This window comes from Cimex lectularius, unplaced genomic scaffold, assembly GCF_000648675.2.
Source record: "Cimex lectularius strain Harlan isolate CLEC.00 unplaced genomic scaffold, Clec_2.1 scaffold5, whole genome shotgun sequence".
NCBI classification, from domain to species: Eukaryota; Metazoa; Arthropoda; class Insecta; order Hemiptera; family Cimicidae; genus Cimex; species Cimex lectularius.
The window spans coordinates 1,641,237-1,667,288 of NW_019392993.1; the positions used below are offsets into that span (position 1 = coordinate 1,641,237).

At 34.8% G+C, this 26,052-nt stretch overlaps 2 protein-coding genes across 10 annotated transcripts in view; one reads left to right on the forward strand and one right to left on the reverse strand.

Annotated features, from left to right (window-relative positions):
- Positions 1-7,786, forward strand: LOC106666168 (coiled-coil domain-containing protein 94). Its single transcript, XM_014393148.2, has 7 exons — positions 1-126; positions 3,188-3,288; positions 3,370-3,481; positions 3,547-3,714; positions 3,793-3,980; positions 4,046-4,193; positions 7,370-7,786. Exons 1-7 carry the CDS (start codon positions 103-105, stop codon positions 7,628-7,630), a joined length of 1,002 nt encoding a protein of 333 aa, XP_014248634.1. The 5' UTR covers positions 1-102; the 3' UTR covers positions 7,631-7,786.
- LOC106666167 (CCR4-NOT transcription complex subunit 7) overlaps positions 7,662-26,052 on the reverse strand; it is a 27,354-nt gene continuing 8,963 nt past the window's right edge. For 3 of the 9 annotated variants that reach the window (XM_014393146.2, XM_014393145.2, XM_014393147.2), the window contains exons 2-9: positions 25,639-25,747; positions 19,470-19,560; positions 19,261-19,382; positions 18,990-19,186; positions 18,741-18,902; positions 18,553-18,667; positions 13,597-13,737; positions 11,815-11,999 (exon numbers count right to left, since the gene is read on the reverse strand). In XM_014393146.2, coding sequence (XP_014248632.1) covers positions 11,865-11,999; positions 13,597-13,737; positions 18,553-18,667; positions 18,741-18,902; positions 18,990-19,186; positions 19,261-19,382; positions 19,470-19,560; positions 25,639-25,731 — 1,056 coding nt within the window. In that variant the 5' untranslated portion in view covers positions 25,732-25,747 and the 3' untranslated portion in view covers positions 11,815-11,864. Of the gene's footprint in view, positions 8,771-11,812; positions 12,000-13,361; positions 13,504-13,596; positions 13,738-18,552; positions 18,668-18,740; positions 18,903-18,989; positions 19,187-19,260; positions 19,383-19,469; positions 19,561-25,638; positions 25,748-26,052 lie in introns of those variants that run through there. The other 6 variants (XM_014393142.2, XM_024229644.1, XM_014393140.2 and 3 more) reach the window with 5 other exon arrangements.

Below are 26,052 nucleotides of genomic sequence, written 5' to 3' on the forward strand. Positions count from 1 at the left end.
AACGAAGCCTTCCGAAAACAAGGGAAGGTTAACCATCCTCTCAACCAGTGGGCAACACTTATTTTTCCACTTTAATTTATCTTTTAATTAAATTTTGGAAAAATGTCCGAGAGAAAAGTATTGAATGTAAGTGGTTTCATATAACATTGCCATTATTTATGGGTAAACGATATTAACTACTTGTCAGCAGTTTGAACTTTTGATTACCTGCTAGAGTCTATCATTATCCTGATCCAACTGCCTTTGCTGATATTTAGCAGCGAAAATGTCAAAAAAGGAAGATATTTTATTCCTCGGAGGATTTATCATGTTCAGACTGCTAACTTTTGAAAAATCTAAATAACTAACATTTTTTTATGTACTATACAATTGTTTTAATTATCTAAGTTTAAAAATTTGATGTAGTTTTACAATTGTGAGATGTGAGGTGAATTCTACTCTATGATGACCCCTGGCCAGCCTATCCTTGCTGTTTTTTTTCTTGTCAGGCCTCATTTTGAACCTAATTAACATTTGGTCTCTAAGGCACATTTGCAGGGTCCTGATTGTTTATAATACAGTTACTTTACATATCCATGGATAAAATGAGGTTTTTATGTATTATTAGAAATTGGCAATTAGTTTGAACTCATTGGAGAAAGAATAAAAGATGCAATTTATCAGTACAACTACTGATGGGTAGTGTGATAATCTGCCTATTTTGTCTGCTAGACCTCATTTTAGACCTTCTTAGTAGTTGATGTGAGGCACTTTGCTTGTAACGTTCTGAAAATTTTTAATACAAAAATTTCCGTTCACACCCATATCATAACACATCTGAAGGTAGCTCCTGGTTTTGACTTAATCACCGAAAAATCCTTCAACACCTACTAAAATGGAAAAAACATTAGTTTTCCTTACCTGCCTTTATAATTCAGTCCTTAGAACACCATCCCATACCAGTGGAAATTTTCCCTCATCTGAATAATCCCAAAGTATAAAAAACCTCTTAACCTTTTATTATCCTATTGTCCAATTTGACAGTTGCTTATAATAAACAATCTTAGAAAAACTCCTTAAACACTTTCTCCCTATGCTTCATAACTGTAACCTTAACTCTGACCACCAGTTTGGGTTTAGATGTTTGTTGTTGTTGTTCAGCAGTGCTATCATGTAGATCATTACTACCGCTCTTGAGCAAAAGGAGTGTTGCTCTGGTGTGTTCCTAGATGTGAAGCAAGCTTTGGGCAAGTCTCTCGGGGCTGTCTGGAAGCTTAAAAGACTTTCCTTTTACCAAATACCTGATTATAAAATCCTAACAACCTGAGAACTTTCAAGTCAATAGTGGCCCTTTTCTATCAGTCGGCTAATGCAGTACCACAAGGAAGTATCTTAAGGCCATTATCTACACAGTATACACTGCAAGCATACCTAACCTTCCTGAAACAATCTTCGACACCTATGTGAATGATACCACCATCCTTTGCTCTCGTAAAGATCCTGTTGGGGTGTCAGTGGCCGCAATGGCTTAGGCGTCATCACTGTATAGTAAAGAACCTGGGTCTGGGTTCGAATCCAGCAGTTCAATTTTTTCCAAAAACAACGGCACCTTGAGGGTTCACTAAATACAACCTCATAGTTGAATTACCCTTGTTTAAAAAAAGTCTAATTTATATTGCTAGTTTTAGTCTGATATGGACATATGGCATTGAACTTTTTGGTAAAAAAAAAACGTTCCTGCCTCCATATTGATTGCTTATAGTTTCTTCCAATTCATAGGACTAGTCACATGGTAATAAATTAGTTGATAGATTTACTTTTGAGGTGTATGGGGAGATGAAGGTTTCTATGGGAAAGACAAAATCATAATATTGAGAAAGCTAGATGTATCATTAGAAAATGTAAATGTAACTGTTGCATAAGATGAAGCGATACCATGGGTATAAATTTAGTAGAGGAGAAACTGAGAGAATGGGAGAAAATGCATGGCCCTCGCAAACCTGAAAACAGTTTTAGTTAGTAGAAGGATGCCCTTGAGTATACATAGTCCATTGTGCCATAGTTTATCAAATGCTTGTGTGACATCAAGGAATATCTTGGAGCAGTATTTTTTAAGCTCAAAGGAGGAGGCAATGACATCTAGATCACAATGACAATACTTTGCAGTCGAGTGCTGAGTTTCAAAACAAAATTGATGGTTATTGATTATGGACTGGGACTTAAGAATGGTTGAAAGCATTTGAGGAGGAGTTTCTGAAGGATTTTGCCAGGAACAGATAATAAACTGATGGGATGATAGAATATAAGGTTAAATTAAAAAGTTACAAAACAACTTCTAATTGATATTGTCACCACTATTTTAGGTTATAATAATTATTTAATATTTTATTAACATTCATGTTGTCAAGTATAATATTAACTCTGAAGAGTTGGCAATGATAGAATATAAATTTATGGCATCAGTGGGCCTGGAAAGGCTCTTGAAACGAAAGGAAGATATCGTGCTGAGGCATTTGAGGATAGGCTATACCTGACTGACATATGTACCCATGCTTTTAGTTAAACCCCATGCAGATGTGTCACTTGTAGAGAAAGGTTGCTCAGTGGTGGTTGGTGCAGGAGTGCCAGGCCTTGCATCTTTAGGAGCGATTAGGCGTGGCACCTGATATAATGACAGCCCTTGGCCATGAGGCTGTGGGGTCCACTGTTTTGATTTTTAAGGGAAACGGGGGTGTTTCCGCATATTTAACCTGAAAATATTGTACATATATTTTAATTATTTATTGTATCTTTTTTTGTGGTTGGACATTTTGTATGAATGTGGCAGTGCGTAGTGTAAATGCGAGAGGGTTGATTGTGAAAAATCTAGTAATTAAATGAATGAATAAATGAAAACATTGTTGATGAACAATTAATTAAGGTTTTTGGTTGAGATCACGAGAGGGATTCGAACCCACGACTTCGGCTTGATACGCCGCTGCTCTACCACCTGAGCTATCGTGACCTTGACCTAGCTCAGGTGGTAGAGCAGCGGCATATCAAGCCGAAGGTCGTGGGTTTGAATCCCTCTCGTGCCATTAACTTTTTTTCATCTCAACCAAAAACCTTAATTAATTGTAATGTATTAATTGGTCAAGCGGACCACGAAATTAGTGAATTTAATTGTTGATGAAATTGGAACAATAAATTTTTGTTGTTTATATTTTAGAAATACTACCCCCCGGATTTTGATCCGTCAAAGATCCCTCGTATGAAAGGGACGAAAAACCGTCAGTTCACTGTACGTTTGATGGCCCCTTTTAATATGAGGTAATTTTTTATATTTTTTAAAAATAATAATACCATACAGATTTTTTTTTTTTTTGAAACCCTCATTTGTTATTTTTGTAGATGTGCAACTTGCGGCGAGTACATATACAAAGGGAAAAAGTTCAATGCAAAGAAAGAGGACGTTGAAGGCGAGGACTATTTGGGCATTAGAATATTCAGGTTTTATATCAAAGTAAGCTTATTGAAGTGTTCACATTTGAAAATCTATTTTTGTTATAAGAATACGCCAATTTCCAGTGCACAAGATGTCTCCAGGAGATATCTTTCAAGACCGACCCGAAAAATACGGATTACGAAATAGAAGCAGGCGCTACGAGGAATTTTATGGCGCTGAAACTTGCCGAAGAGCAAGCAGAAAGAGAAGAAGAGGAAAGAAAAGAAGAAGAAGCGTCAAACCCAATGAAAGTAAGTGGCTCTATTTATTTCTTTAACAAAAATAAATAAATAAAATACAAATAAAATAATTGTCTTTTATTTTTTTAGCTGTTGGAAAACAGGACGAAGCAATCAAAACAAGAACTGGACCTCCTCGAGTCCTTAGAAGAGTTGAAAGATCTTAACAAACGACAACAGAATGTCGACTTTGATACGCTTCTCTCCCAGTACAACTCGAAAGAGGCCCAAGAGCGGATCAGGAAAATGCAAGAGGAAGAAGATGAAAGATTTGTGAAGTAAGCTTTTGACATAAAGCTCAAGAAAGATATTAAATTTAATTTAAAAAAAAATTTAATTTAAGGTCTGTGTTTGGAAAGAAGACAGTTGTCAAAGAGGAAATCTTGGACGAAGATGGACAACCTCTCAAGAAAAAAAAGAAGATAAAAAAAGAAAAAGAGGAGAATGTAAACGTTCATGAAACTCAATCATCTTCCAGCAGTAATTTAGATGTGAGTTAAATGCTATTTTAATATGAGATTTTTTTGTGATCTGTGGTGTGATAAACCTATAATTTGATCATTACTGATCACCTTGGGTCTGCTTGTCAGACCTGTCAGATGTGTTTCAGCATTTTGCCATCTTTATTGTCAGATCTTTGGTATTTATGTGAGGTCCAATCTCTTTTCTTTGTCAGTGCTTCTATGGAAATCTCTTAAATTTTAGTTTTTTGTTGTTCTGGTGTAAATACTAGCATATAAAATACTTGACTCAAAAGAATCACAGACATACTGAAGATGGCATAATCCAAAATGTGTCTGACAGGCCAACACAACAATGATGAAATGACCGGTAACAACCAACTTGGTGGCCGAGTGGTTATGGCGCCCAATTCATATTTGTCATGTTATAACATGTCTGGGTTTTAATCCTGCTGTAGCCGATGAAATTTTAATTATTGGATTGTAACATAATTCCGCAGCGTTTGTCAATAATTTAATTTGAATTAAAGTTTAATTAGTCATTATTGTTTATACACTCTTAAAGGGATTAGTTGAGGTGTTTTGTTTATTTAAATGGAGGAAGAATACTTCTGTATAGCAATGATGTTTTAAGACAAAGTACCATCCACAGGTTATTTACTAAATTCAGAAGTTGGAAATTTCAATTTCGAATGAAAAGCGTTCTAGTCATCCTTCAGCTTTTGATGATGGCCAAATTCAAGTTTTGTAATAAATAACCTACACTCAACGGTATGAGACAGTGTAGAGACAATTAGCATATTTCACACAATCATTTCAACACATCTGAGATCAGCTGGATGGGTTCATCGTAGAGATATGCAGGAGAAGAAAAACAAGGGTATTTCAACTACAAAGTTGTAAGAACCCTTGAGGTGTTGGTGTGTTTAAAAGGTGTGTTGGGCCAGCCGATGGATTCGAGCTCTTTGCCTTTACCTTACAGTGATTAGCGCCATGTCAACGCAGTAACTATTGCTGCCACCAACACCCTATTTGTATTAATTAGCTTACTTTTGAATTTGGTTGGTACAGAGAAAAAAAATAAAAATAAAATTGGCTCTGATTGGATGCTGAGTTGAGAGAAAAACCAACACTCATTTTTATTAATTAAAAACCTGAAATTTTCCTTGAATTTACCATTTAAAAAAATGCTATGTAATTATTATATAATGACCTACATTTCCTTGACTTTACCATTAAAAATGCTATGGACTTATTATTATTATTAACTATTGACCTAAAATTTTCCTTGACTTTACCATTAAAAAATGCTATGGACTTATTATTATTAACTATTGACCTAAAATTTTCCTGGAATTTACCATTAAAAAATGCTAAGGACTTATTGTTATTAACTATTGACCTAAAATTTTCCTTGACTGTACCATTAAAAAATGCTATGGACTTATTATTATTAACTATTGACCTAAAATTTTCCTTGACTTTACCATTAAAAAATGCTATGGACTTATTATTATTAACTATTGACCTATAATTTTCCTTGAATTTACCATTAAAAATAATACTATGAACTTATTATTGTTAACTAATGACCTACAATTTTTCTTGAATTTACCATTAAAAATAATAAAATAAATCTATGGATTTATTTTTCAAGTTGATAGAATAGAAAAAAGCATTGTTGAGTAGTATTATCCTTCATCGACGACATTTAAGTGGGTAGACCTGCTTGAATAAGGTACCTAGGGTCGGTGAGGTTCATTGGTCTCATGTTTGATCAAATGCTGAGATGGCAGCCACACATTGACACCTAGCTGTTGACAGCACCCCCCTCCCCAAGATCAACCTTGGTGGCTGGATGGATAAAGCTAAAGTCTGCCCCTGGACTGCCAACACTTGTGGGAGATTCTCTAGTTTGCCGGCAGTTTACTGTAAATAGCAAATGCTGGACTTGTCAGTGACTAGAGAATAGGCTCAACTGCTTGTATGTATGAGCGTACATATGCAGATTTGCGCCTATATAAATCTAAATCTTACAAACCTCCCAACCACATATCCTCTCCTAACCACAGATCCATCAGCCTCTTCCTTCAAAGGATTTTTGAAGCGCTTAATGCCAGTCCTTCCATGTCCTCATCTTTCCACGATTCAAGAGTTTATTGTTGTCGACACTATCTCCTCCTGCTCTAGAGAATAAATAGTAATGCTTGGGTGTGTTCCTAGATGTCCCAAATCACAGCTTTTTCATAGGGTCTGGCATCCGGGCCTGCTTTAAAACACACTTCCTACTCACTCCTAAGCATTCTTAATCGTATCCTTTATATCATTTATACTGCTAACCAGCCTATACCCTAATACCTTCCATTATGATATGCAGACGATACTCCAAATTTGACATCAATTACAAAGAGTTAGCAATTTCCATTCAGGTCAAGTACTTAGGACTGTACCTAGACTGCCGACTGACAGAATCCCCACACAACAACTTAACAGAAGATTTGGACAACTGTGAAGACTTCTTGCATCAAAATCCGTCGTGACTCAACACTAAACTAACCTTATAACAAGAATTTACTGTGACTATTTTGGACGGAGTGTAACTGTGTGGTTCTTCCAAAACACCCAACACATCCAGATCATCCAATCAAAAGTTCTCAGACAAAACGTCAAAGTCAAACTATGTAACATCCTATCCACCTCACTCGTTTTTTTCTTTTGTCAACGAACTGATCCATTCCCGATTGCAAATGTTTCACACTAACCTCTCAATCCATCCTAACCCTACTTTTCAACCCATCCTACAAATTCCGATTCCGAGAATGCACCCCATCGCTTTAAACGACAATAGCCTCAAGACCTCCTTAACTCCCCCCCCCTTAAATCCCACACCCAGTGCATTGGGCTGGTTTTTCATGATGCGTCTTAGCGTCTGGCATTAGTGTTAGTGCTGTGACCGTGTGAAAAAAACATTTTGTGAACACATTTTTAATGTTAGTAATATGTATAGAGTAGGGGAAAAAAGTGTTTTTACCTTCAAGGTTCTTTTTTTGTGATATGTTTTAACATAATAAAAAACAAAAAGGTTAAAAAATTCTTGGAAGTCGGGGTTGTAAGGGAAGATTTCACCATATTTATTTTTAAGGCTGTTATATAGTTTTAATTATCTATATTTTATTTCTTTTAAAAAATTTAACTTTGTTTTTAAGGATAAGGATGCAATCATGTCGACAAAACCGGCAGTACTTACAATAAAACCAGATCCTCTTTCGCAAAAGAGCGTTGGGATTATAAAGAAGCCGTTGGGTAACTTGGTGAGGCTAAAGGGAAAGGAAGGCACACCTTCTCGTTCAGAGGTTAAAATTGAAGCGCTGTCGACTATAAAGAAGGAGCCGAATGAAGAGCAGCCGAAACAAAACGCTTTATCCCTCCTCGGTTCGTATTCAGGGACGGATAGCGATTCGTCTTAAGCTATTTTTCAATATGTGAGAAGAACAAATGTAAATATGAAATTTTTTTTTTTTTTTTAATTCTACAAATTGTGTACAGGGGGCAGTGATTACTTGTAAATAAATGCCTCAAGTCAAAACTTTCTAGATACTACAAATATATTTTACAAAAACGAATATGCATTTAATTTACCCTAATTTAATTTTTTTCAAACTGGGTTTTGAATTTTTTTTAAATTTTTTTTTGTTTAATTAAAAAAACCAATCTTATAATTTTTTACAATCAGTGTACTCGATGTATGTATAACAACCTAAATTCTACAATAATTGATTTACTAATTTGATGGGAGGGGTCATTTTATTTTACAAATATTTCAAACAAATTAAAAAAATAATAGAAAATGAAGGGATGAAGGGAAGAAGGGATTATACATACACATGTGTTATATAAGCAATTATCTTAAACCTAAATCCAACAAGGTTGACTACATCTAGACCAACAAAAGACCCAGTGTTCAGGGACAAAAGAATCACCGCTGCATAATTTCAACACGTGTTTCATGATAATTCAACAAATAATAATATTAATTAACAGATTTGTGACAAAAATAAATATATCTATAATAATATTAACAATTACTTTTTTTTGTATTTTTTCCAAATATTGTTAAAATAGAACATTTTACACTTTGTTATTATTTACAATAAAAGTAAAAAAAGTGTTTTCAGAAATCACAGATTTGTTTAAAGAGTTGAATACTGGGTTGGTTTTGTCACTGAGTCTGTAGTTAACCTGATCAGATTATAAAACAAAAGAAAAAAAAATGAGTGAAAAGAAAAGAAAAAAAATTGTTCAGTTTAAACTTAATTATACTTTAAAAATAAAGAGAAGAAAGTTGTGGGATGGGCACAAAAAGTTTTTGTTTTACGTGATTTTGCTTTTTTATAAGAAATAGAGTTCACGATTTGGAGGCTCATTTAGCTATATACACATATCGCGAGCAAATGCCACACATTCCTCGGTGAAAAATGTCCTTATCACGAGTTGCTTCCGTTGTCACCGTTGTCATGGAAACTGTTGCCATTTACCGCGAAGGAAGTGCCAAGCCCGTAGAGATGACCGCAGTATTTCCCGTCGTCGATGTTGTCCTCGAAAAACATCTGAAATTGAAAAGAAAACAAAGAAAAAATAAAACCATTGACAATTTTCAAAATGGCAGAGATATTGGAACAAATACGCTTTCCCATACTCTGCAACATAAAATTTGCTGCCTGAATAAAATATCAATACAATAAATAAAAATACAAGGAATTTATCATTGTTGGACCTGCACTGTGTTCGTCAAATGTCTTTGAGCATCTTCAGCGAGTAATAATTATTTGTAAGGGACGCAGTGCCAGTTCAACAAATTTTCAACTCTCAGACCAACACCCACCATTAACTTTATCACTGTTTTCACATAAATCAACAAACAGCAAAAGTATTAAATTGTAAATTGATATATTTTTAATTTATAACTGATATTACTTTTATGTCTGTCTTCTACTCTTTTATATCAGAAGCCCTAACTTAAATAAATTACATCACATAACTTGACAGGTTAAACTATACATGCTTTAAATTTTAAAACAAGGTAAAAAGAACCTACAAAAACGAAAACTACCACCTCAAACAAAAACATTTACTTTTTATTTTTATTATAAGGGAGCGTACATTCGAGATGAAACTTTGTAATATCTTGTGAAGACGTTCTACGGTGAACCTGTAATTTGTTTGTCAATCATTTTTGTCTGCCTATCTTTGCTGGTTTGGTTTGTCAGACGCCTTTTGGCATTTCGCCATCTTTATTTTGGGTCTGTTTTTTCTTTGAAGTCAAATTGTTTTATAAGGTGTTATCTTTGTTTGTTGGCCTTTTTTTTTAAAATATCGGCATAGTGCAGATATTTCTTCAATCTGAATACAGTGATCTCCTCACATATACAGACGATACTACCATCTTTTTGGACAACTCAGAGCCCAATAGTGGCCTTAAGAAACCTCCATGACCATCTCTCTGATTCAAACTCAACGAAACCACATCGTCTACGACAATAGATCCAAACCCTCATCTACACTACAACCAATCTGGCCATACTCTGAACACCAAAAGACACGTCATTCCAGTCCAAAACCTTTCAAACCACTGCCCAAGCTCCCTACTTCAAATCCAACCTAAGCATACACCACATTGACCCCCAAAACTCATTTGCTCTCCAAACCAAAAGATGTCAATACAGACGCCATAAAACCCTAGACCATTCACCCTGAACCCTTCCTGACAATCCCTAAGATGCTTAAGTGCCAATGGCCTAGTGATTTCCTTTCTAATCAGGAAGGTGTGTTATCTTTGTTTGTTGGTACTTTTTTATACTTGTGTAGTGCACACATTCCTAGCAATCCCAGTATAGTACTCCTCGTATTTGCTTATACCGCTATGCTTTCAGCAAACCAAGAAGAGGCCTTCAGAAACTTCCAGTACTATCTCTTCTGTCTAGAAGAATGCTTCAAGAAATGGAAGCGTCTCAATGGAGGATCAGTTTCAACGAAACCAAACTCCAGCAAATAACCTTACTCCATCGCTGCACCACCTCTTCTTTAATCTGCTAGAAATCTTTTTTCCCAGCCATCTATAATTGGGAATTTTAAATCGGTGAAAGACTTACTGGGAACACTAGATGCAATAGAAAAAGAAGAAAACTAAACAGAAACTTCATAACTACTCAAAAGACTTCTAAAGACCAAGCATTCCAACCTCCGGAGAATTCAAAAACTCCAGTCCAAAGTCCTTCAAACAGGCCTAACCTCCCTAACTTTGCATCCGACCTTACAATCTGAACAGACCTCTATATCCAATTTGTCCTCTAAACTGGAATATGTTGATACAGATGCCACAATAGATGCTTAGTTAAACACCCTAGACCAACACATTTCATATCAAACCTTTCCTGACAATTCTTTAAGATACTTAAAGCGCCAATGGCCTGGTAGTATTTTGTAGTTAGTATTTTCATGCTTGTATTGTTGAAGATTCGCGATAGCTGTTAGGCAAGTAGCTTAATTTGTTTTCCTGTCCCAATATATGATCTTATATGTTCATTTTTTGTTTTCTCTTTTTTCACCTTTTCTGTCCAATGCCTGCATTTTCATGTTATGGCATATATGCCATTTGTCTTATTAGTTTTTTGATTGTGTTGTTTTTGTGAGATAAAGATTTAATCTGCCGAAGGCACTGACAAACCCCACACGGACTAGCATATAAAATAACTGACTTAATATAAACAAAAACGCACTGATGAACCCAGTTAGGATGGGCAGACCTAATGATTAAAGACCAAATTACTTAATATAGTCGGATACACTTAAGCATGCCTTGAATACACTTTTTAAAGTTGCACAAAAATTTATTTGAATATTAATTTTTTGTTCTTCTCTTGGCTATTTTCGGTGTGAGAATGGAAAAGACGGTTTACCACTTAAAAGATGTACATGCAGCAAAAAACAAAGAACCAAGCAGGTAAAGTACTGGTAGTAAAACTGTACTTACAAAACTGTCCCATTAACCAAACCCAACCCAGTTTAGCAGCTCAGCATATATTTAATGTCGCTAGAGGAATTTCTTATCTTTTACGAAAAAGGATTGGGATATAAAAAAATCTTAACATCATATTATTTATTTATGCGGTGAAGAACATGATCGATATAAAATCTTATATTGAGTGTTAGCTGCTTATTTCAGACCATCCCAGTTGGTTTTCATGTACAGTATTGTTTCTCATAATAAAGCCAACACCTTTGTGAAAAATGGGAATTTTTTACAGTGTTTCAGAAGGCAAGACATAAAATTCAGCAATTACAGTAGTTTAGGCATTTCTCTCAGTGATTTAAGACCCACACCAAATGTACAACTGTTATTTTTGTACGAACTAGACTTTTTTTCAGAAAAAATTAAAATAAAACAAACAAATAAAACAGAATCACATAAATTGCATCACAGCATGTAAATACATTGTTCTCTTGATACCATCCCTATTTTTTTATTATATTTTCAGTGCTTGCTCTTTTTTGTACACAATTTAAAATAAAAATTACAGTAAATTGTCAAAAATCAACAATTAAACTTTCACTTTTTTTTATTTCAATTTCAATATCGTAAATTACAACTTTATTTACAAATCTGAGGAATATTTACATTAACAATCGCAATAGATATTTTATTCATTTTTTACTGAAGCACTTAACATCACTATCCGAATTAACGTCGGCTATACATCTATTGAACTTAGGACGCAATTTACAAGGACACGTAAGGAGTGGAGAACTAGGAAGTTCGGATATGGTTTCGGGAAGGTCCTGGAAAACATTTGTCATGAGTGAATACATGCTTATGAAAAGGATGCCGTATACAAAAATAACATTTAAAAAAAGTAAGGATATAAAGAAAAAGTCCAACAGGCAAAATTATCACAGTTTTTACTCTCTTAATTTTTTTGGCTAAAAATTTGGCATTAAAATGAACTGTCAAAACTTTCAGAAAGATTCCAAAGGTATTGAAGTTTTTTTCACTTAATTGACTAGTAAAAATTAGCTCTACGATTTTTGTGTCTGTCTACTGTTTTTGAATAAAAAACAAAAAAGCTAAGAACAAATTTCTAATAATTTACTAATTTTTAAATTATTACACAAAATAGGCTTTATTTCAATACATAATAAATTTTCTGATGGTATTCAAGCTGATTTTTATTTTAAAATTCTCTCATCCACATTAAAAATTGTGTAAACTTAATAAATTACCAAATTAAATATAAATTGCCCTATTTATTAAAAATTTTCAACTTTAAAAACATGCATAATTTAAAAATCTTAGAAATAAAGGGGCTTGTAAATTGCGTCCATCCGAGGGATTTTAAAATCAATATAATTTTACATTGTTTCTATTGAGGTTAAGTTTTCAATTTGAGAATTAACAATGATTTAAAAAACCGTTCTTAATCAATAGTTTTGTCAGTTAAAGGGCAAAACAAATTTAGTCATTTGGATGAAGATGCAATAAGTTTTCGTAGACTTTCACTTAAAGGAAAGTGCAAGGCAGTTGCTGTTACAATCGGTCGACTAAACAAAGGACGTGGCTAATTAGCAAAATAATTCAGGTTTAATTGAAACTACCTTGCTTATTTTTATAACAACAAATCCAATGGAATCCACACCACAAAGCGAACTGAAAAATAAAATCCCACACCTTCAAAGTAGACTGAACAAAATATCCCACACACAGCACACAAAATTTTTTGAATGGCATGCACATTCATTCTGAAAATACACCGAAAGGACAAGCCGAATGCAACTAAGGGAGAAATTCTACCTGCACGCTGATTTGTTTTATTCCAATCTTTTTTTAAAAGTGAAAAGGATGCAGTTGGACAGACACACGAAGAGCACTTTTTTTCACCATTGCCTTGCATTAAATACCTTAGGAACCTTCCGATTGGCCTCCTTTTTTTTTTTTTAATTAATTGACAGATTGACGATTTGAAAAACAAAACATTTACGATTAAAGCATGAAGTGCGGCAGTGAAAGATGAAACCTTACTAAAAATTTGGATAAAAACTATGATTTTTAAAAACATGTAACAATTTCTTTTAATATTTTCTGCACAATTTAAAAATAGAATCTTAAAAGAAAATATTTTCTACAAAATCTAACGTTGAAAAAATAAACTTTTTTGTTTTTAAAATATGAGTTTTAAAAGTCCGTATCACATTTTGCTTTAATAATAATATCAGCTTTCCAGTGGTAAAATATAAGTGCTGGTTTAGAGTTTTCACAAATTGTCATTAGGTCAATGCAGGAAAGCGTCTGTTGGAAAAGAAAAAAGCATTGCAACAAAAGCATAATAAGCATTAGAAAAAGCGTCAATGCTGCAGGAAGCTGGCCACATGCTTGACTCACCTCTCGCATCTTAAAGAACGCCATGCCCGTCAGGAGTGAATCAGAACCCGCCTGGTGCTGTGGGCCGACCCTCGTCAGCTCCAGTTGGTCGGCGACTTCTTGCAGACCGCCTTTTAAATTCTTACAGCTCTTCATTAAGTACTGAAAAAAATTAATTAATATTAAGTCTAAGGATAAATTAAAAACTGAAATGCTAAAAGGTAATTTTTAAAAATAGTTTGCGATAAAGTAAAAAAAAAACATGTTTTTTTAAACCCAATTACAGTACAAAACAAGCATATGTGTTTATTTCCTCTATCACACCTGCTGCTTTTTCTGTCAGAATTTCACATCATCAGCACCGGGTGGACATTGTTATTTTGTCTTTGATAGATAGAACACTAAACAAAACTTGAACCGTTGAACCTGATGAAATTTTAAAACGTTTTTGACAGAAAACCCCAGTTAAAAATGAACTGCAAAGTCTAAAATAGCTAATGTGTCTCAACATAACAGCGATGAAAACCACAGTCGAACTTTGCATTACACATTCATGATCAAAAAGTGGCTTTTGAAAGTGCCAACAGACTTCTGAGAAACAACAAAATCAAACCGGATCTAAGAAGCCTTTACAAAATTCTAAAATGTATTAAAACAAAGGAGATGGTTATCTGAGGAAAACTCAACATTTTTGAGCAACAGCATTTTTTCATCGATTCTATAGGTTTTCTTACCGAAAATTTAACGTTCTTTACGTGGCACAAACCAGATTTTTCTACAATCAGAAGTTGTAAAGTTCATAAGCAATTTAATGTACTTCATTGGAAAAGTCGAATAATACCCCCCCCCTCTTTAACGTTAATAAATAAATTAAGGTTTTTAGTTGAGATAAAAAAGTCAATGGCACGAGCGGGATTCGAACCCACGATCTTCGGCTTGATACGCCGCTGCTGTACCACTTGAGCTATCATGACCTCGATCCATTCGGACACCAACTTCTTATCTCAACCCCACCTTTTTGAGTTTTCCCTACTTTTTGCCATTTTTCAAATGTCGTGTAATCGGATTGGATTCTCGGCGACAAATGAAATGGCCACCGAGAGCTTTAGTGAAAGTATACTTCATTTTAATTAATTAAATTCACTAATTTCATGGTCTGCTTGACCAATTAATATATTACAATTAATTAAGGTTTTTAGTTGAGATAAAAAAGTCAATGGCACGAGCGGGATTCGAACCCACGATCTTCGGCTAGATACGCCGCTGCTCTACCACTTGTACTTTTTTTTTTATCTCAACTAAAAACCTTAATTAATTGTAATATATTAATTGGTCAAGCGGACCACGAAATTAGTGAATTTGACAAATCATTTCAAGTGGCAAAAAATAACAAATTTTTGTAAGAAAGGCAACTTCCGTAAAGGGCCCCAATTTGGTACTCTGATGGATCCACAATGAAACGAAGTAGGTGTAGGGTAAAAATAGCTTAAATATGCACTAGTAAACCTTAGACTGGTCCAAATTATCTTCCAAGCTGATGTCTATGCAATCCAACTTTGCCCACAGGTGATAAAAGAAAATTTTTAAAAAGTGGACAGAATCGGAGAGTCTAGCAGCTCTAAAGCCTAATACGCACTGAGGTTCTTTGAATCAATTCATGTTGCGGGGCAGAGTCGGAGCTGCGTAGATTCATTGTTGCGATGCAGCCCCGACTCTGCTCCGCGACAAAGAACCGTGTCCAGACCAAGATTCAATTCACATTCATCAGTGCCTGCGAAAATGACGGGGGATCTAGCTCTCAGGGATTTCCCTTGCTCTTTTTTGCATTGTACCAATCGGAAGTGCATTAAAAAACTGTCATTTTAAAGTGTGCATTTTTCTCAATTTCGGCGACGGAAACACTGAATTTTTGGGTTAAACCGTTCAATGTTTTGCTTTTCAATTCCCGATTTCTGTATTCCGTGAATGATACATCCCACAAACACCGATGGGAATGTATGTCTTCAATAGACTGTAAAGTCAACTCAGTACTCCACAACATATATACAAGACAGTATTAAAATCTTCAAGAAAACACTCACTAGCACGTCAACTAAACAAATGAAACAAGAGCGCTTGTTCCGATTCATGTCCGCACTGGCAAACGTTGCGCAACATTGAGTCAAAGAATCCCACATCGGATGGGATTCAAAAGAGTCTGAAAATGCTAGCCCGCAACACACCAGATTCATCGCAGCAATGAGTCGGGGCAGCCCGGAACTCAGGCTAGACGCAGCTGAGACTCTCCGGAGATTTAAAGAGTCGACTCAAAGAATCCCAGTGTATACTCGGCCTAAATTTTAAAAATAGCTAAAAATGATGATTCTTAAGCAAGTTACCAAATTACATAAATATTCTTTTATTGCAATACCTGTTATTGAAAATTGAGATTTTTCTAATTATATATCATGCCAAATTACATGTAAAAAAGTTTGTTTTTTGAATGGACAGAACGAGTAAATAAGAATTTGTCTGGCGGCAATAGCGCAGTGGTCCCATCTGACCCCATGCCGAACTCAGATAGTGGCCATCGTGTTTTATTTTGTAATGAATGGCATCGAGCCAGACAACAAGGTAGACAGCTTCCAAAGGGTGTTGTTGCCGAAGTTACTGAACAACAGCACTTTTGATGACATTCCAGTTTTGTTGACAAAAGGTTATTTTTTCAGATATATGACGTGTATGTTGTTCAAACCATGCAGAAATCACGAGAAAAATACGATTTCTTTGCGCCTGAATACGAGCGTTCAATGCCACAATTCTGTTTGGCTTCTTGATAAATATTGGGTTGATCGATCTGGTTTTTCAGTGCATCACAGAATGCGTTCAGTTTGAGAACGGTCGGTTGTTCAGTACTTAAAAAATTGTCTATTACAAATAAAAAATATTCAGCCATCCTAAAGTAGATGAAAACATACAAGAAACCTTTTGTCAAAAAGAAGGCGCTTATCAAAACTAGCCTGGGAATGTCTTAAATCACCTAATGACCCTAGATGAACGCAAGGTTTTCTTGAAGCGGGTTCTGGGACATGAAAGTATAGAAGGAAACAAATAGGCTGACCAAATAGAGGGGGGGAAGCAGCTTTCTCCTCCACCAGGAAAAATGGCTTGAAAGAAAAATTCAAGAACTGGACAAACCACCAGGCATGAGACTGAAGGCGGCCATTTACGATCGCTCCTAGCAGTCCAAACTGAGCGACGCCGTTCAAAAAACCACGCCAATGGCAAAACTGAACTGGTGTGCCCGGCTGTGCCGAATATTCGACCGGTCCAAACTCCATCACGCCACTCCAAATATCTACAGCGTGGCGTGTTTGTGAATGGGAAAACCTGGCGTGAACGGTGGAATATTGGAGCACTGGCTTGGTCGTGAATGGGAAAACCCGCGTTTTTTTGGCGCAGTCTCCGTCTTTCTGTTACTGAGCAAACATCTCCATCGTACATTCTCAAAAAGTCAAAAAGTTTATTCTTTATTGGTAATGACATTCAATCGAGATTTTATTGTTGAGTGATTGAATTGTATGAAAGTTTACCATGTTTATGGAAAATGGTGGACGATTACCATGATAGAAATAAAAGAAATTCGATCCTCAACCGGTTGGTCGACGTTTTCAAAACAAATAATACAAATGTAACGAGAGATGCGGTATTGATAATCCCTAGCAATGATCAGAAATCGTAGTAGAGAACTTAAGTTCTTTGTAGTTCATCCCTGTAGCGAGAAATCGTAATGTGGTTGCTAACCTTTCATGTAGTGATGATTTCTCTCAAGACTGTCTTTTGTTTTCTAATCATGGGGATAACAAGCTGGAGTAAATATAAATAAGACGTTAATCTTTTTTTTGTAAGGTTTTGGTTGAAATGAAAAAATAGTGTCACGAGGGGATTCGAATCCACGACATTCGGTTAAATACGCCGCTGCGCTAACCACTTGAGCTATCGTGACTTCGATAATTCGATCCACTTGGACACCAACTCCCCATCTCAACCTACAACCTTTCGAATTTTCTCTCTTTTTTTGGTGTCGGAGAAGATTGAAGTCACGATAGCTCAAGTGGTAGAGCAGCGGCGTATTTAGCCGAAAGCCATGGATTCAGATCCTGCTCGTGGTACTAGCTTTTTCATTTCAACCAAAACCTTACAAAAAATATTAATTAATTGAAAGAGGTCAGTAAAACACTAAATATAAAGAATAAATAACATGTTTCATCCATCCTTAAATAGTTCCTCCAATCAGCGGGTTCAAGGGAAAGATCTTTCATCAAACTGATGTGGCTTCTGTTCAGGAGCCACTTCTTACACCATTTCCTCTTCGATTTTTTGCTTTTAATATTTAAAGAAACAGAAGCGTAGCACAAGAGATCATCATCCATTTTGAGAAGGTAATTCACTGGTTGATGTTCGGAGCGACTGGCGGTCGTGAATGCCCTCTCAAATTTCAGGCACTCCAAATGGAGCTGTACGGCTTGGCGCTTAATGGCCACCTTAAGAGATTTATAAATCACTCAAAAAGGTAGGGATGGTCGGTCGGTCAGTCTCTCTCTCTCTCAGCAGGCAAAAGTGTTTGAGGAAAATTCTGTGCCTCTATTTTGGCCACTGCCACCTAAAGAACTACTCTCACAAAGTAGTGACATGTTCAATATGTCAAGAGAACCATTGATTGGCCTCCTTTGTGAATTGAGGTACTAACCCATTTATGGTAAAAGCCACTTCGGGTAGTCAAAAACACCAAGTGCACAAAGAGCCACTAAGAAAGGGCTAGATTTTGGGGGAAAAGCACTCTTTTCAGGGTATGTTGTTAACCGTAGGGGTTCCATTCCAAGATTGAAGCTGGCGCAATTTATCACGTACCTCTTATAAATTTTATTTGTTTAACAATCTATTTTTAACATTGCTGAGTGTAGCCATAAATTAATATAAATTATGAAAGATAGTTACCTTGACGTCGTACACAGTTGGAAAATAAATTTTTAACAATTCAAAAAAATCACTTTCATCATTGGGTAAATTCTGATCTGTGAGGAGTTTTATTAAATATCCAAAATCATAACCACTGAAAAAAAAATTAGGCAAAATTTTAAATTAGCATTTTTATTATTATATGAGGGAAAACAATAAAATTGTACCTGTGGAAAGAAAGCCATTTAATATTTTCCATAAGTATTATCCCAGATGTCATTAACAGTTCCGCAAAGTCAATAGGATCAATTCCTTCTTCCTCGTGCTTTTTAAATTGAATACCTGAATTCTGTAAGAGGTCTATGCTGTCTTGAGCATACATATCTTCCCTAAATTTCAGTGAATAGATAAAAAAAAGAACATAAACAAAAAATAACAAAAAAATAAAAGATTTGCATAAATGACTAGAGACTTACGATAGATTAAACCTAAAGTTGAACTGCCACGTACTATAAGAACCGGCTGGCGGCTTTCCATTTTCATCGAGAAACGTGAGCCCAAGTTGGATGATTCTAAGTAAATCGACATTACATCTTAACAGTTGGTATTGATAATCAGCAGTGCTTCGAAATTCACCAATGGGCCGGGCGACGACACCTGGAAATTCCGTGTCCTGAAAATCCAGTTCGATTCAGAATTTTTGTCTAAAGTACGCGAAATACTTCAAAAATTAAGAAGAATAACTACCATCGCAACATAGTTGTATTTTGAAATAATTTTCCTTATAATTTTAAATTCGTCTTTTAAATTATGTGCCCAAACATCTCTAATACCACATTCTTCATTGCTAGGGATAGCCCCACTGTGTCCTTTAAAACCCATAGCATTAATCACAGTGGTACCAATCGGATAAAATAAATAATTTTTAAAACTTTATTGGATTAATGATTTATTACCAGTGGCTGTGGGCATAACAGGGGTTCCTACAAGTAGGCGTGTAGCCCAACTAGCATCTGAGCTTAGGACTACTTGATCTCCTATCGTAGCCTGAAAAATATTCGGAAAAATTGTAATCTTGGGGAAAAGATTCAGGAGAGGGGAAAGGGGAAACATGCGGTAGGCAATTTAAGATTAGATAAGCACTGGGTCAAATAGAATGACATTAATTAAAATATAAATATATTTACTATTGATTACAAAAGTTCAAAAGAAATGCTTTTGCCTGTTTTGTTTGTACTGACAAAATTTCACATCTGTAGTTAATACAAGCATAAAAAAGTAACAAAATAACTTGTTTTAACATTTAAAAAATTTATATTGGCAAATTTTTAAATATTTAGTATTATGTAATGTATTGATAGGGAGAAAAGAATCAATTTATTTAGTTAGTGTAAAATCGTAAACATTATAAAATAAAAAAATATGGACATAAGGTCAACTACAAATGTAAATAGTGCAGATTAACAATTTGACCTTTTAATCTGACCTTTTAATAATTAAATCTTTACTAACACCAGCATTGATTCAACCAGAACTATGATGCATTACTCTTGTGGTGTTCTAATTTGGTCGATATCGATCATTTTGTTCTGCCTATCCTCACCTGTCAGACACATTTCAGCATTTTGACATCTTCATCGTTGAGTCTGTGTGATTTCTGTTAAGTCAAATCTGTTTTATAAGGCAGTATCTTTGTTTGTCGGTTCCTTTGGTAGATTGTCTGTTTTTTGTTTTTATTCTTTCATTATTTTTGCACTGTTCTAGTAAGTTCTTTTTTATATGGTAGTGTTTTCAATAAATGATGTATGTGAACTGTCGTTAATTGGTCTGTTTATGACAAAGTTTTTAATGTTACATGTGTTATACTTGTATATTTCCAAGTTTTTGAGTAGATTCATGTTTTTGCTATCTTGTTGAGGGTTTGTGATGGTTTTCTGTGCGGTGAGTTGCTTAGTTTGATTTTCTGTTATTGTCCATAAATGATCTTGAATGTTCTTTTATCTGTCTTTTATCTTTCACTGCAATTTGTTTAGTGTATTTGTAATGTATATATTATATGGCATACATGCCAGTTTTGTCGAGGTTTTGCTTCATTAGTTTTGATTTTTTTTTTGTTCCTGTGTGATACAGATTTCAAAAAAGCACTGAAAAACAAAGAAAACGTCGACATGCACCTTCCACGCCCTTAAAAAAGTGTCTTGTTCAAGAATCGTACAGAAAAATTGAAGACTGTGAAATGCCGACATGCATAAAAATATATATGACTGAGCAAATCCAATTGTTGAAAAGGATGGTTCTACTCACAAACTGTCTTTGCTATGATCTATATTGAGCATTAAATGCTGATCATCAATGATGCCTATCCTTGCTGGATTGATCTGTCAAATGTTTTAGCCTTTTGTCATCTTTAGTGTCTCCTTCAACAGACCAACCCGAATAGAACAAAATGATCAATAACGACAAATTGTAATACAGTAGTTAACATTTTATTAATCTTTTAATCGATGATGCATCAACAGGGAACTAACACTGAAGTTTAACAACTTAAGCAAATTATCATGAAAATGTAAAAACTTAAACATGAAATCTATTGACAAAGGGAAAACAGCCTAGATAAGCAGCTAAAAAAAGCCTTTTGTATTGTTAAACAAATTGTTAAAAGATCATGGGTCAGCAAAATATGTAGCTATTACAACGAAACATTCCTTTTTTATTTATTTTTTATTTTTTTATTTTATTTTTTTTATTTTTACTAACAGTGAATTTATTATTGGATTATTGAGATTGTAATAGTGATATTAAACCTAAAAGAATTTTAATAATTCAGAAAGGTTGTTGAAGATGGTAACAAACTCAATGTGCATCTCACCTTCAGAGGAGACAAAGTTTCAAATAGACAGCTGACCTACAGGCAGGTCATAATGACTAAGAAAATTAATTCAAAACAAATTTCCTGCCCGGAAGGGTAAACGTTGAAATTCCAGTCAGTTTTATAATAATAAGGTGGAAAAAGGCCAGACAAAAGAAATTTGTTTGCTTTTGGTCATTATATCAACATCAGACAAGTCTGAAGACAAGATAGTCTCTTCCAAAATTCATGCAACAATCCTTCATGTAGTTTTGAATTTTTGAAGAAAAAAAAAAACACAATTGTTTTTAATTAGAACTAAATGAAGTTCTGATATGTGATACCATCACTGTAAGTTCAATATTAAAAACTTTGCTTTTGTCAAGTCAACACTTCAATCCCATTGTCTAAACAGCTAACATTTGATTTTGATAGGTTGTTGATTATTTAAATTTATATAACTGTGAAATATGAAAATGACTTAGAAGTTACTACTACTTAGTACTAAGTAAATATGTATATTTACCCCACCATTATGCAGGGTGGGCGACCAAGACCTGAGGGGTTAAATGTCTGGGTAGACTCGTACCCCATCCCTAAAAGGTCCGGGACTTGGTCGGCTCACGTGTCCTGTATAAACCTCTTGGACTTGTTCACAAACCTCAAGATTTTGGACCATTTTATCTCAGGGAGTGATTTGGTGATGTCCTCTCCTTCAAAGATTTCGAATCTAGACCTAGCATACCTATCACACTCTGCGAGGTAGTGCACTGCCGTTTCTTCTTTTATTTTGCAAAAACGGCAAAAAGGATCTGGCAGAATACCCATTACGGAGAGGTGTCGTCTCAGTGGGCAATGGCCCGTCAGGATACCTATCAGCCTCCTAATTCCCTTCCTTGAGATAGAGAATAGCCATTTCGATTCTGCTGGTTTGATCACCATAACAAAAAACTCTTTCGATTGCCTATGTCCGGGGGATAGATTCCACTCCTTAAGGAATTGTTTCATACCCCTTTTTTTTTTTATACTCAAAAAACTTTGAGTTTTTAATACTCAAATATGTATGCCTAATACAAGTAAATATGTATGCCTGTTCTATCTATTCTTCTGGGCAATGCAACAAGTGATGAAGGATGTTCAAAAATCTACAATAGTGGCAATATATCCTGACCTAAAGTTCTAAATACTAATTTATATTTGGAGGTGTTGATCTGGCTTGTACAACGAAGAAAGAAGCTGAATGTCAGAACTAAACTGATTTTTTAAAAATTACTATCTATAAAAAATAGATGCATTCTTTAATGGGATGAGATACAATATTCTAATCTGACAAGGATCTCTTGAGAGGAAGCGAGCAACCATTGTTTCTTTCCATAAATACACCCTATTGACTAGTAGGTCCTGGGGCTGCCATCTCAGCTTCAGTCACCTAACTCGGATGTAGGGGTGGATTAGGTTGGACATGGATCTCTTAATTGGTAGCAACGAGACTATAGGTTTTTTCTTGTGAATTGCTTTCCACCAAGGTCATTGGAAATGGTAATGTAGACACAATAGGGAGTTAGTCAATAGTTTTGAGGATTCTGATTGGAAAGGCTGTGCTGTTGGAATGTTGGACAGTTAGTAGTGGACAAATCGGTTTCAGTAGTGTTTTGTGGAGTATTAAGTTTGTTTTAGTCGATAAGGGTGATTTTCTTAATATTTTATGCACTAGACTGAAGCTTCTATTTATTTCCTGTCTTTATGACGTTTATGTGTGTCAATTCCAGGTTAGATATCAGTTGATATAGAATTCAAGGTATAGTACAGACAGTTTCAGTTGTACTTATAAACAAAAGTTTAAAAATGGCTTGTTGGGAAAAGTTGCATTCAAGGTTTTGTCACATTGGCCAACGTTATTGTTTGATGCTAAAAGGGAACAACATTTCACATACATTTCTTAACTTGGTTGTGTGTAAACAGATCTGAGAAACTCATAGTTAACTTATCCATATATAAAATATAATTAAGAACTACTCAGACATAATTATACTGAGAGACCTGTGATCAGTAATAACTGGCGATTTTCCTTTTTAAACAATAATTTAAAAAATTGTTTAATATGAAAGATAATAAATTGCTATAGTGGGAGAGGGCTTTAATATGTTAAAAACACTTTACAACAGGACTTTGCTATATGACAGATCAAAATTCATTCCATTACTTAAATCTAAGAAATCTTAGTTGTATTTATAAACAAAATTTCTGAAAAAAAAGGCTTGTTGGAAAAAGTTGCATTCAAAGTTTTGTTACATTAGCAAATATGATTGTTTCAAGGGTATTTCCTAATACAAAAAAAAATCTTCATATGAAAGATTATAAATTGATATGGGAGGGGGCCTTTTAATAAGCTGAAAACACTTTTTATGGCAAGACTTTGCTATATGACCATTCAAAATCTATGCTCATATTAATTAAATCTAGAAACACTTTACAAAACATTTATAACACTTCAAGTAGTACTTATAAACAAACATTTTTGAAAAAAAAAGAAAAGAAAAAAGGTTTGTTAGAAAAAGCTACAATCACAGTTTTGTCGCATTGGCAAGCATGATTGTTTCAAGGACAGAGTTTTTCATCACACAGTTATGTTTAAAATGATCTGAGTGACTCGCAGTAAGTTTATATAAAAGATTTAATTAAAAACTATCCAGATATGAAGAATCTATTGAGAGAAGTGTGAGTATTAATAATTATACAATTTTCATTTTTAAACTATAAAAAATTGCTTCATATGAAAGTTAATCAATTGCATGAGGGGGGGGGGTTAAAATGTTAAAACACTTTCTACCATTATTCAAATGCGCATATTACTTAACCCTAAAACAGTATATTTGAATTTAATCAAAACTTCCAAATAAACCTAGGTACCAAAAAAGAATGGGGAAAAAGAGAAAAACACCTTCTTTAAGAACGGTACCAAGCACCATCTATTGGTACAGATGGATTTAGAACACAAGGATGTATGGGGGGCAGGAGTATTTGGTTCTGGAACTATATGCTCGGTACCCATGGGAAAATACACTAGTATATTCCAAGCTGAGGTCTACGCAACCGAGAGGTGTACTCAATTCAACTGGAAAAACTAGAACAAAGCTATCATTCCAGCTAGCCAAGCAGCCATCAAAGCACTAAGCTCAAATGTCATTAGTTCAAAGATGGTGTTTTACTGCAAAACCTAACTAAACATATTAGGTCTGCAGAACAAAGTCTGCCTCTGCTGGGTCCCAAGACATGTGCGAGTGGAAGGCATAGGAACCCACACTATCAACGAGTACCTAGACATAAGGATAAAAAGAAAATGAGGGAACAATGGAACTCACTCACTAGACCTAAACAAACTAAGAACGTCCTAACAAATTTTGGAAGGAAAGAAGTAACAGAATGTATCGAGAGAAGCAAGAAAAAAAACTGCGAATCCTAACAGGATTCTTAACAGGACACCACATTCAATGAAGATTGGCATAACCCAATGGCACATGCAGATTCTGCAAAGAAACCGAGGAGACACAAACATAGCTATTAACAAACTGTGGCGCTACACTTGCCACAGGAGAAAGTGTTATGGTATGTACAATGTAACAGAAGAAAAAAATCAACCACTGAAAACGGGCCTACTAATCAAATTCCTTGATGAACTAGGGCAGATATAAGCACGGAACCCCCTTGTTTCCCCTTACAATAGTTCTTATAGGGCATGGTATAAAATACACCCTGATTAATCATTTACATCTACAAATAACTACTTAAAAACTGTATTTATAAGCAAAAAATTTGATGAAAAAAAGGCTTGTTGGAAATAGTTGCATTTAAGGTTTTGTCATGTTGGCAACCATGCCTGCTTGGTTCTAGAAGGCAAGAGCATTTCTTAACTCAGTTGTGTCTTAAACGTTCTGTGAGTACATTAAGCTTTTTTATATAAAATATTTAGTTACGAACTTACCAGATATGAAAAATGTATTCAGAGAAGTGTGAGTATTAATAATTATACAATTTTCAATTTTAAACTATAAATAATTGGTTGATTTGAAGACAAAAATTGCAGTAGGGGTGGAGTGGAGGTTACATGTTAAAAAACTTGCTACAACAGAACTTTGCTATAGAACGTTCAAAATCCATGCTCATATTAAATAAATCTAAAAGAAGGTGTACTTATAAACAAAACTTCTGAACATGATTGTTTCAAGGGAAGAGCATTTCTTAACTCGGTTGTGTTTAAAAAGAACTGAGAAACTCACAGTAAGCTTATCCTTGTAATCCGCTAGTTCCCAATAGCGCGCATTAAGTGGTGCTACTGTCAATTGCACATCACTATCTATTAAAACTTTCATTGGACTCCTGCATATACTGGAAAAAAAACAAGAAGAAAAAAATGAACAAAAATTAGTTGAGACGTTGTGGGAGGTAGGTGGGTTTCGGATGATCCTGCGATGGATGGGTGTATGCGAAGGTATGAAACTGGCATCGAACGACTGAAATGTTTTGGAGGTTTTTTTTAAAGATGTAGAGTTGAGAGTGTTTACTGTCTGTCAAAAAACTGAATGTTGAAGGTTTTGGATTCAAGTGTTCAAGATTATAAGTGGGTTTATGAGAAGAAAGAATTTTGGAAAGTAGTTTTGGTTTTGTGGGCGGATTTTTTCTGTTTCAGGGTA